General features: G+C 46.3%; 1 protein-coding gene across 7 annotated transcripts in view; it reads left to right on the forward strand.

Moving 5' to 3' along the window:
• The first annotated feature begins 6404 nt into the window (after positions 1-6404).
• SALL1 (spalt like transcription factor 1) overlaps positions 6405-11943 on the forward strand; it is a 17422-nt gene continuing 11883 nt past the window's right edge. The window contains exons 1-2 of one of the 7 annotated variants that reach the window (XM_030457701.1): positions 6405-6427; positions 9021-9113. In XM_030457701.1, the coding sequence (XP_030313561.1) occupies positions 9038-9113 (76 nt within the window). In that variant the 5' untranslated portion in view covers positions 6405-6427; positions 9021-9037. Of the gene's footprint in view, positions 6428-8427; positions 8480-8593; positions 9114-10344; positions 10410-10948; positions 10974-11943 lie in introns of those variants that run through there. The other 6 variants (XM_030457699.1, XM_030457700.1, XM_030457698.1 and 3 more) reach the window with 6 other exon arrangements.

Genomic DNA, 11943 nt, shown 5'->3' on the forward strand with positions numbered 1-11943 from the left:
TGCAAGGCACAGTCACTAGCATAAGAAAGTGTTACTAAACATTTTGCAGCCCTAGACAGCTGCATTCTCTGCATGGCTGGTGGTGGCAGCATTGACCCTGAATGTGGATTTACCTATCTCTCCCCCATTAGGCTCACGTCCATCTCACTTTTTACCTTTACACTGAGTTTACCTAATTGCTTCTCAGCGTGGCTCCCACTGCTGAACACGGGCAGGTCTTGTCCTGCTTTAAAGAAATGTATTACAAGTGCAAAGGAGATGCATGGCTGGCAGCCCTTGGAGAGCAGCACTGCCTGAAATTGAATTTTGCCATTAGAAAATTCTGAGAGGGAAACTAAGAGTAAGTGAATGATACTGCTTGGACGGTGTGTGCAGCAATGTTACTGTCTTGTGAGATTACTTGTATGGAGTCAGAGAGGACAATACTGAAGGGGGAGGAGGGAATGAACCATATTTACCCTTTGTTTCGTTCCATTTAATTTCATACCTTTTTAATGTGTTTGGTCTATGTTTTCATCAAACTCTTATTCTTGCATTATAGCATTGCTTATATTTTCATGTAGCATCAAAATCTAAGATGCTTCAACTGCAGAAGCCAGATTGAGTAAACTATAGAGGCAAAGCAAGCGACTTCAAGCCCTAAAATGTATTGGAGTGCAAAGGTTTGCATACTAAGAGATACGTTGCTTACATGCTGATGCTGTCACTGTTGCAGTCTCTCTTTTTTAATATGTAACTGTTGTTTACTTTGGTCTGAAGTTAGTAAGGGGCCTGATCTGGCACTCTTGCACAAATAAAAGCTTCTCTCAGAAATTAGTTTGTATAGACTGGGGGCTTAGACACATACTTTGTTTGGAAACAGCTGGAACAGCTTAAAAAGTTACCATACCACGCACTGTTGCCCCATGAGGAGGTTTCCATCCCTTGCTGATGGAAGATATGCAAACATCTTTGCTACTTCTAGCACAGAAGAGACAGGGAGAGCTCACCCACTGATTGCCCCAGCTCAGCTGGTGGGACAGTGTCTTCCAGGCATGGGGCAGTGATAGGCAGTGGCCAGAAACAATGTATTTGATCGCCACAATTTTTTCCCCTGATTTTTTTCCCTAATTTGCTCATGTGCAGTTCTAGACTGAAACACTGCCCGTGTTGCCCTCTCAACTCTCTGCTTCCTGCACAGGGATGGATTTTGACAGTAATGTGTTTGGGATTGGGCACTTGCATTGCAAACTTTTGAGGACAAGAAAAGTGGCTTTTTGTTGTCTCAGAAGTGAGTATATGATGTATTCTGCAGCTTTACAAATAGATGTAGAATAAGCACTGATTTAAGTTCTTCCAGAGTGTGCTATGTTGCCTGATACTGAAGTGTGATTCTCCCCCTTTTGTTCTGCCTGCTGCAGTACTTACATGATATAATGATGGTTGGATTGCTGAACAAGTACAGGCTGGGGATACATTTGTCTTTAATGTGATACAAAACTTACTCAAGGTTTAAATTCTTATTTGAGCAGTGCTTCTGAGGTGTCAGTGGCTAGGAGCAAGCTCAGCTACACCTAATGGCTGAGTACAGTTCTGGGGGGAGCCAGCTAGACTGCAGAAAGCTACATACAACCTGCAGATACATATTCTGCAATCCTGGACACGCCATTTGAGAGAGGATTCGAAACTGTGTGAAGGACTGTAACACAGAATACGTAACTCAGAGTCAGAGTCAAGAACTAGTTGGCACAGCCAGACTGGAAGTCCAGGCTTACCTGGACATTTAAAGGTTGGAAACTTTTTCTAAACCCAAATCTGGTTTCTGGATTTGTAAGGAAGGGTCTTTTTAAAGTCTGTTTGTGAGGACTGCTCCTGTGATTTGAGCTTTATGAAGCAAAGGAAAGGAAATTGTCAGTTTCATCTTCTAGGTGGCAGCTGCATGATTTTGGGTTTATGGATAGTAGTTTTCAAGGCTATGTGAATCACCAATGTCATATCTGCCTGTGGTTCAGAATGAGCTGGCTAGCAGCTCAGTGCTCAACTCTTCCCCCCCTCTTTACTGCTGCAAAGTTATACCAAGAAATCAAAAGTTACCTTTTGAGGTAGGTGATGGCTACCAGTTGTTGCCATCTGAAGGTCATATAATTGCTAATGGGAAAAAAAAAAAAAACCAAAAACATAAAAATGTGGCAGGGGGGTCAGGTTGCTCCACAAGGAAATGGGCTCCCCACAAGACACAGGTGATGTGTGTGCAGGTCTGTGAACAAAAACCTTTATACTTAGTGGGTTAAGGTTTGCATGTTGCCATTGCAGACCAATTCTATCAACATGTTTATCCAGACGGGGCATAAGGTGGATTGTAAGGACTCTATTTAGCTCAGGCATGGAGAGCAGAACATTATTCATGAGGCTTTTACTTTATTGCGACCAGTGGTTGCCAAACCAGCTTCTTGCATTGATGCAAGTATGACAATTTTCACATTGTAAACACCACGCATTAATCAGGGCACCTCAATATTATGCAAACAAAATGTATGTACTTACAAATACTTCCACTGTATTTGAATCAAAAATATGTCATGGAAAGGATGTCAGGTTCATTTCATCAGTCAAAAAATTTAGGGCTCTACAGACAATATTTCCCCTGAGGTTTGAGACCAATTAGTCCCATAATCGCTGCATATTCTCCAGATTATAAATGAAAACTTTAAATGTAAATAAAAATACACACTCTGTAAAGCTGATTTGACAGCAAAAATCAGGTCTTGATTTACTAACAGGTCTTACATTGTTAGATTAATACCTTGTAGAAAGTTGTATGTTTTATCTTCACACACTTCCAGGTGAAGTTTTGGCCTCGTATTTGACAGACAGAGAATTTTTGTGTAATTTTGTAAACAAATCCTAAGGGAACATTTTTTAAGAGGATTTTTTTTTCTTTAAAAATTCTTCAGTCCTACTCCTTCATTTGCTTTTAAATGGCTTCCACCTCCATATTTTATACTATTTTAAATAGTGCTTTATGAAGAAATTATAGCTATGGTAATTTTTTTTTAAATTGGCATTAAGACTCTTGTGAATAGATACCTGGGTGTACTGCAAGTGTGATTGTGAAGTTCTGCTGTGTAAATGCACTTTTCTTAAAGCAAGATGTTTGGAGGCAATCTTAACTGATAGCTGGTTATATCTCATCATCAGATATCAGATGTGGTTTTTTCATTAATCTTCCTTTGACATGCACATATTTCAGTGTCTCTTGGGTTTTTTGTTGTGTTAGTTTTTTCCTTTTCATGTTCTACTCAGAGTTCTTCGTGTCATGAGAGACATCACAATATGTCTATGGAAGATAACTTTGCAGACAAGAATGTTTTTTAAGTTTTATATCTGAGGCTGGAGTTATCTGTGTTGCTTCGCTTCTAAATTTCCGTTTTTCTGGCACATGGTGGCTTTATATGGCTGTGATACACCAGGATAGGAAAAAAAAAAACAAAAAAAACCTGGGATGTAAAGGCATGTGGCTTGCAGAGAAAACTTCCCCTGTGGCATCAAATAAAATTCTTGGTTCTCTATAGAACTAATAGACTCATTCTGTCCATATGTGATGACCATTGTGTAACAAATGGGAGGGAAAGACTTCTGACCTAAGCAGCCTGTCTGAAATACCCTCTACTTTATTTCATTAACCTAAAAAAAAGGTACGATAGGGATACCTTGGGATCACTTATAATATTGAAATTAAGAAATTTGCTTAAGCGTACAGCAATTAAGAAAAAAGCTCATTTTTTCAACATGGGAAATAAGACTGCTATTAAAAAAATATTATATCAGATAGAGGGAATAATGACAGGCTTTAGGATGTGAGGGTTTTGTAATTATTAGCACTCTCTATGTTCTCTGTGTAGTCATGTAAAAGTGCATGAAAGTCTTTTGCAATGCTGCATGTTTATCTCTCTGCATATTTTTCCTGCCTTGTAGGCTGTATGTACAGAATAGTTGCCTGTACACTGATGCAGGAATTGCTGGTATTTTTTTATTATTATTCCTTGGGTTTTAGCTTTCTTCCCCAAGAAAGAGGGTTTTCCATCCAGCTTGTTTATTTCATGATTTATGTCTAAATTGACAGAGTCCTTCGGAGGCATTCGTGTTAAATTTGAAACAAACATATTTAATGCTCGTGTTGTAATAAAACAGCTAAAAGAGCAGATTAAAAAGATATGCACAGAGGGGTCTGATTGATTGAGGGATTGATTTTACTACTTTTCCCGTAGGTGGGTAGTGATGGCTGTAAATCTCTTGATAATCATTTCAGAAGCACCTTCATCAATAAACTCAAAAGGGACAGCTAGGTGTAAAAATTTGCCAGCCATCAGGTCAAACAAAAGGCAGCAAATCTGTAAAGAAAGAATTGAATTAAATAATCCCACCTTGGCCCGTTATGCCATTAGTCACGTTCATTTTTATCTCGGGGGCGGGGAAGTTCCCCTCCGCTGTGATTTTCTGGGATTTGGGGAAGAAATGGGAAAAGGGCTCTTTCCCTCTATATTTTTCTCCTTTTTCCTTTGACACAACCCGTATTGCTCACGGTTCAATTATGCGGCTAAAAGCTTGTGTTTGTGAGCAATGATCAATTTTTAGTTGTCAGTAAAAATGAAGAAGGATTCAGTCTGGTGCTACCCCCCCCCTTTCCTTTTTTTTTTTTTTCTTTTTATTTTTCCTTTTTTCTTTTTCTTTTTTTCCCTGAAGAATTATTATGAAAAAATAGATTATTATTATTCATTTAAAAAGGAGAAGACAGCAAAGGAGAAGGGAGAACTGACAGCATGTCCACAAAAGTAGTTCTACCTAAACTACGCAGTCACAGAACTTGCAATGTCCATACTGAATAGCGGGATCCAGGCTATTGATCATAAAACAATTCCAGATAGCTGGTGTTCGCTGCCCCTGGGTAGCTGCGCCCCAGGACTGTCTCAAAAGTTTATTATACATCGGAGCACAAAGCCAAGTTCCCAGCTGACTCCAGCATCTGGAAGCCCCTAATTACACACATTTCTAAAATATCTGTAACCTGTGTTAGCTGAAAAACGGCTTAGTTGAGAGGTCAGCTGCAGCAACGTTTGAAACTGTTATGCAGTGTATCTTTTTCAGTTAAGAAAAAAAAAATAAAAAGGAAAAAAAAAAAAAAAAAAAAAGAGAGAGGGAAGATAGGACACGAGGAGGAAGAGAGGGCAGGAAAAAAAAATAAAAAGAACAACTGCCCTGACAACTGAAAAGCGGGTATTTTTGCAGTATGAAAATGTGAATGGTCCAATTATTCGGAGAAAGAGTTTTCCTGCAGCTCCGGGCAGGGAGAGCGGAGCCGAGCAGTGCCGCAGGTCGCGCTGACCCGCGTTGCCTCCGCCGGCAGTGCCGCCGCCTCCGCGCATAGTCCGCCCTCCAGCTCCTCCAGAGGTGACAATTTGCAGAAAATATGAAATCAATTGGATTTTCCCCCCAGATCGTTATTAACGATGTATTATAACTATGTGGGGACCGTGTAGCTTTTAACCCCTGAGTACTAAGGGTGTTGTGTCTGATCGCAAACCTTAATAATAATAATCCAGTCTAGTGTGTTGCATCTCATTGAAATTGTCTCTCAGCAGAATGAACTGCAAATTATCCCCTGTTTACCATCTCCCTTCAGTGCTCATCTCAATGAACTGGAGATCGATCCCCACCGCGGGTGTCTTCCAGCCAGGCTGATTTGCATTGAAGCACATTAGAAAGTCTCCCACCTCCATTAAAAAGAATAATCCGAGGGGGAAAAAATCTTCAAGGTGTGGCGGGTGTAGAAAATATCTGTCACTGTCAGTTGAAGCTTCGAGAGGGAAAACCCAAGATCAGAGTATTTACGCTTGTGAACTCTCACAACTTCTGTTAGAGACAATGACGTTTAATTGATGTATTGCTATCAACAACAATAAAGACCAATTTTTCTCTAGCCCCGGCAATGCTGCTCTGCCTCCACCCTTTCCCCACCCCTCCCGGCCCCCAGCGAAGGAGAGGAAAACAAACAATAAATAATCAAGCGCTCCTAGATGAAATACCAGGCACCGCTTTATACACTAGCGAGGGAGAAGAGAAAGGAAAAAAAAAAAAGTTCTAAAACTTAAGATTCCAAATTGTTTTATTTTTCTTTAAAGCACTGCTTTTCTTCTTGATGTTGCTGGTTTTGTTTTTTTATTATCAGCCTACGTCCGCCTTTTGCCATCCACGAAGCAGAGGTACTGCGCATCTGGGGAAATTTGTCTTAAGTTTAATCGACAAATGTATAATGAAATTGTGAACGCAAATAATTTTGGGAGAGCGGCTAGATAAGAAACTGTGGGAAGCTAACGGAGTGCTGTGTACGGACACGGATGTGTAAATAGATCCGCGTGGGTATTTTGTGAGCATCTACGTGTGGCTAGCTGTAAGTAACGTATGCGTTTCTATACGTTCAGGTTCGGTTTCTTTCCCACTGTCTCAGGATAAGAAGGGTGACAGCCTGCGCTGAGTGTATCCATCTCTGCCGAAACATCTCTTTAAATATTCAGTGAAAAATAATGTCATGTGAAGTACCACCTATAGCAACATTATTATCTTCATTCTTCAACATCATCCCCGCTGATAGCTTCGTTTGTCTTATTCTCAAAATCTACTGTACCAAATGCTGCGGGGAGGGAGGGGGATCGCCCTGTGCAGAAATGAAAAGAAGCATAAGTGACCACTTTGCAACGCTGACTAAATATTGGAGTGGCACCTGGGAGGCTTTTTCGGTTCGTATGCGTTTGTTTGTTTGGTTTTGGCGGCTGATGTTTTTTATTTCACCCTTCTTGCTAAACGTTTTACAGTCTCTTTCGTTTATTAATGAAAAGAAACGAGAGCGAGCTGGTTCCTCGAATGGGAAGAATTCTCCCTCTCTCTCTTCTCCTCTCGCTCACTCTCTGGGTTTTACCGGCTCATTTGAAATTGAAATGAGTTGTATCTGATCAGCCTCTTGCTTTTGCAGAGAGTTTGTTAATATTAATACGGGAAAAAGGAGTAGCTTCTATAGTAGAGTAAATAATCCAGCGGGGGGGGTGGGAGGAGAGAGCACTAGATGGGTCAGGGTGGAGGAAAGAAATCGCCTGCGCTCCCTCTTCGCTCCAGTTCAGCTTATTTTACAGAGCAACTTTTCGTGCATGAGCCACTGACATCCGAAGTGGTGCAGAGAGCGTCGTAAGCGCTGGGGGAACGCACGCCATTTATCCAATGTGTGCTTATCGCTGGATACACGATAATTAAAAATAGCGTTGCCCATAGCCTCTTTGCAACTATACTTTTTATTCAAGATCGTGAAATTTGCTTGCAAGAGGTTCCTTCTCTGGAAGTAACATCCGGGCGTCAAAGTTTGATGCATGATGTATTTATTACATAGTGGGAGTACAGTGGCCGCACGGTCCTGGTGCTATAAATATTCAGCACTAGGCACAAAAAGGACTCAGGGGAGCGCAGGGGCGCACCGGCCACTGGACCGGTCAGGTCTGCCCGGCGGAGCCCCAGCCCCTCCGCTCTCGGCTCCCGCAGCCCGGTGCCCGACTGAACCACGTTCGGTCGGTCCCGCGGAGCTCCTTCGGAGCGCACTCCCAGCCCGCAGCCTCTTGAGCAGGGCACTGCGGCCCGCTCTGCGCCCTCCTGCCAGGCGCTGGGCTGCGGGGGGCGCCTCCGGCAGGCAGATGCGCATCGCTCCCGCTCAGGCTCCGCGTCCAGGAGGGAGACAGAGTCAGGAACAATCCCAGGGGAGAGCGGAGGCGCCCGGAAAGGCGGAGGGGTTGCGGCACGGAGAGGGGCCGCGGAGCGGGGCGCGCCGCCCGCCCCCGGTCCCGCCGCCGGCCGCCTCGACCGCCCCCGGGCCGATTGACTCCGGGCGCAGCCAACCGGTGCGATGCGACGGGCGGGGGCGGAGCGGCCGGCGGGTCCTCCCGCAGCTCCCAGCAGCGCCCTAATTGTCCTGGGAATGTGTGAGGTAAAAACCAAACCCTTCCTATTTTCAGCACCCCTCGGACCCGTGATATATGGAAAGAGAAAGGCGGGGGAAGGAGGGAGGAGAGAGCTGGGGGAGGGCGAGAATGGAACTTTATTTGCAAATGCGGGGACAAGAAAAAAAACAACAAAAAACACACACAACAAAAAGCACTGAAAAACACCACACATACAAAAAAAAAAAAAAAAAAAAAAAAAAAAAAAAAAGCCCACCCGAAAGTTTTTGCAGCAACGGGACAGAGCGAGCGGCAGTGCGCGGATCCGGGCAGTAGCCGGAGCGGGGCCGGAGGTCTCCCCCCGCAGACACTTGCCGGGTTCTGCCGGGGTGTGGGGCTGCCCCTCCGCACCCCCTGCTCCCCGCCGACCGCCCCCGAGCCGTGCGTCCTCCCTTCTGTCGATTACTGCTTACCCTGCCCTCCCTTTGCGGATCGGGGCTTTCGGCAAGGGAGGGAGAAGTTTTGTTGGTTGCTTTTTAATTCTTTTTTTATATTAAAAAGAAAAAAGAAAAGAAAAAAAAAAAAAGAAAAAAAGAAAAAAAAGTATATTGGAGCGCAAACTTGAGGGAGGGAAAAAGGCGCGGGGAGCCTGTCGGGGCTGGAGGAAGGGGCGAGGGGAGACACATTCCTATAGTAACAGGGATGGCGCGATGCAGCCCCAGCTGGTTGCTAAGAGGGTTAAACTGTATCCAAACAGCTTTGGGGAAATCCAGCCCCTTCTCCTGCCACATGGATCGACTCATTGGGTGGGAGCGGCGGAGAGACAAGGGTCTCCAGCAAATCAGCGCCTAATTGATTAAGGCGAGCTGGTTTGAATAGAGCTGGCCATGTGCCAATCGCCTTTCAAAGAGCCCCTCTATGATTAATCGCAATGCATTATTGATAATCATAATTATAGCAGGACACATGCGCGGTGCGCGGAGGATTGGGGAGGCTGGGGGGGGGAGGCTCGATTTCCGTAATTTTGAGAAGATTTTTTTTTAGTAATTTTTTATTCTGCCCCAGCTGATGTTTGAGCCAGCATGTCGCGGAGGAAGCAGGCGAAGCCTCAGCATTTCCAATCGGACCCCGATCTGGCCTTGTTATCCCAGCGAAATGGTGAGTTCTTCTTCTCTCCCTCGCACACATTTTAACACAAACACACACAAAATAGATCAACTTACCTTGCTGGGAGACGGGACCGCGCCGGGCAGCGGAGCGGGACAGCAGGATCTGCCGGAGTTACTTGCCGCGGGAGGGGGGTTCCTGCTGGGGTTTTGGTCTAAGTTCTTGGCATTTTTTTTTTTTTAACTTGGCGTTTTGTTTCGCCTTTTTCTTCACTAAACTCCAAACTCTTTCCGTTTTTTAATGTTTTCCCTCCGCCCTCCCCCCGCAGGGCCGTCTGATATCCTGAGCCCGCGGGAGATGGATCCGCGCCCCCTGCGCCTTTATCCGCGTCCCGCGGAGCGGGGCAACAAAGTGGGGCTGCCGCGGGGCGGCTGATCCCGGGGCCCCACGGGACGGATGCCCCGTCCGGCCACACACGCTGCCCACGCCGTGTCCCCGAAAGGGCCGGAAAGCCCCCCCCGGGCACTCACTTTCTTGCCCCCCCTTCTCGCAACACCCTGTCGGACCCCTGCGCTCCCGCGACCCCACTCCCCTATAGTCCCGCCGAGCGTGGGACACTGCCCCGCCGCCGAGCCGCCCTGGCCTCCGGTTGCCCCAAAAGCTTCCTGAAGGCGGAAAAGTTACCGCCGCCGAGCCGGGCCGTTGGGGGGGATCGCTCCGTCCCGGGGGCTGCCGCCGAGCTGGACTCCGCTCAGCTGCCGCTCCAGTAAGGGGCTCCGCGGCCGCTAGCGCGGAAGCTCCGAGCAGCGCGAGAGCTTGTTTTCTCTCCCTGAAGCTGCTCTTTTTCTTCTTTTTCTCCCTTTTTTCTTTCTTTGTTGTTTTTTGTTTTGTTTTGTTTTTTTATTAATCCTCCGCTTCCCCCTCCCCTCCGAGTCGGTGAGCGAGAAATAAACGCTGGCTTTGTGTCCTCCAGGATTTGGAGAGGGAGCGTGTGAAAAATTTTCCTTTTTTTTTTTTCCTTTTCTTTTTTTTTTTTTTTTTTTTTTTCCCTCCCTTTCCTCCCCCTCCTTTTCCCTCCCTCTCCGGAGGAAGGGGGATTTCCAACGAGTTCGTCGCAGCCAGCCGGGCGGCAGAGGGGACGTGTCCCTCCGTACCTGTACCGAGACGCGGGGCGACAAGTGGTCGGCGAGAGCCGCGGCCGAGAAGGCGGGGGCGGCCGGTCCGGGGGCAGCGTCCCCCCTGCCACTGCCGGACTCGCAGCGGCCTTGAGGAGGGCGAGCGCCGTGGGGCTGCGAGGGGACCCGCCGGCCGCAGGCGCGAAGGGCGCCGCGGGGCAGAAGCGGGCAGGTAAGGGAGGGCCGGGGCACGGCGGTGCCCCCTTCGCCGACCGGCCTCGCCGGTCGGAAGCACCTCGGACTTCCCCCGGTAACTTCCCGAGGACGCGCTGGTGCGGAGCCCTCCGCTCCCGCGGCCACTCTGCGGCCCGGCGGTGCCTGCAACCCTGGGCCCGGCCCGGGAGCAGCGGTGCCTGTGCTGTGCCCTCGTCCCTCGGCTGCGCGGGTGCGAAACGCGTGAAGAGGGGTCCTGTGTTCCGCGAGATAAATCAAGTCGGAAAGTTTGCGGGATGTTGTCCTGTCTCTATGAGCAATCACTCGGCTTCCAAAATCCCTGTGACTTCTTCGTAAATCAGCAAATATATGAGCCCTCGCTTCGCGTAGCTCCGGCGAAATATGTCTTTGAAGTAATTTGGTTCCTGACAGGCGACTTCTGGTTTTTAGCTGAGTTTTGTGCGCCTTGAGTGCACTCGAGTGTTGCCGTTTGCTCAGCATAATCCTCTTTTTTGTCTCAGTATTTTTCTTCCGATATTATTTCCACTTCCTCTTGAAGTCTGGAGCAGGAGTTGGGGAAAACGTTAGTTTTTCGTTTGTTCTTTATCGGCCTCCTATGCAACAATTTGGAACTTCTTAAAGTGAACAGAGAAAAGGAAAGCTAAAATGGGAATTATCTTTCTGGGAAGGCAGAGAGGGATTTTTCACATCTTCCCGTTGTGTGATTGCATCTTTTGACATTCGGTGTCTTTTTTTTGTTGTTGTTTTAGTAGATGGAGCAGATCAAAATACCTCCAAGTATCTTTTTTAAAAGTAGCCGTTTCCTTCTGGTTTTAGTCTTTTAATCTGATTTCGCACATCGTTTTCATATGAAAGACAGTGGGAGTGTGAGAAAGGAATGTTCACTGAGCAGCTCTCCTGCCTGTTGCTAAAGGATGTACTTAAAGTAACTTGGATTTTGCCTGAAATAATGGCATGGAAGCAAAGGTGTTGTTTAGTTTGTGTGGCTATCGTAAGTTGAATGAGTTAATAACAAAGTTTATTCTTTTTAAAGAATTCCGACCAGTTTCTCTAGGAAGAAGCAGCGTGCTTTACTATAAAATCTGTTGGAGCCTCTCCCCACCCCTCTTTATAAATGGTCTTAGATTATGGCAGTTTTATATGGTTAGACGGTAAGTTTAGAGTAAGTTGCCTAAAGGATGTGTTTTGTAATAGCGTTTCAGGATTCAGAACGTTGTAATATAAGCACAGAGCTACCCTCCACCTTTCTGGGTCCCCAGACTGGCAACAGCTTCAGACTTGAGCAAGACAGGGTAGGTGAGCTGCAGCGAGGACGAGTTTGCATTATATGCCTTGAAATTGCCAAACAAAACTTCACTGAATTCCAAGCGCTCCTTTCTTCTCCTTTCAGGTTTGCTAATTCGTCTCCAGCTTGCGTAGGGTTCAGACAAATGTAGCATCGCTAGTCCTTAAGGCACTTGGAGTGAGGTACTACTGCTGGGCAGTGTTTTCAGCAAATGAATAGAGTGGCCGGGTTAAAATTTCTTGCATCT

The sequence above is a fragment of the Calypte anna genome, chromosome 11 (assembly GCF_003957555.1).
Source record: "Calypte anna isolate BGI_N300 chromosome 11, bCalAnn1_v1.p, whole genome shotgun sequence".
Lineage (NCBI taxonomy): Eukaryota > Metazoa > Chordata > Aves > Apodiformes > Trochilidae > Calypte > Calypte anna.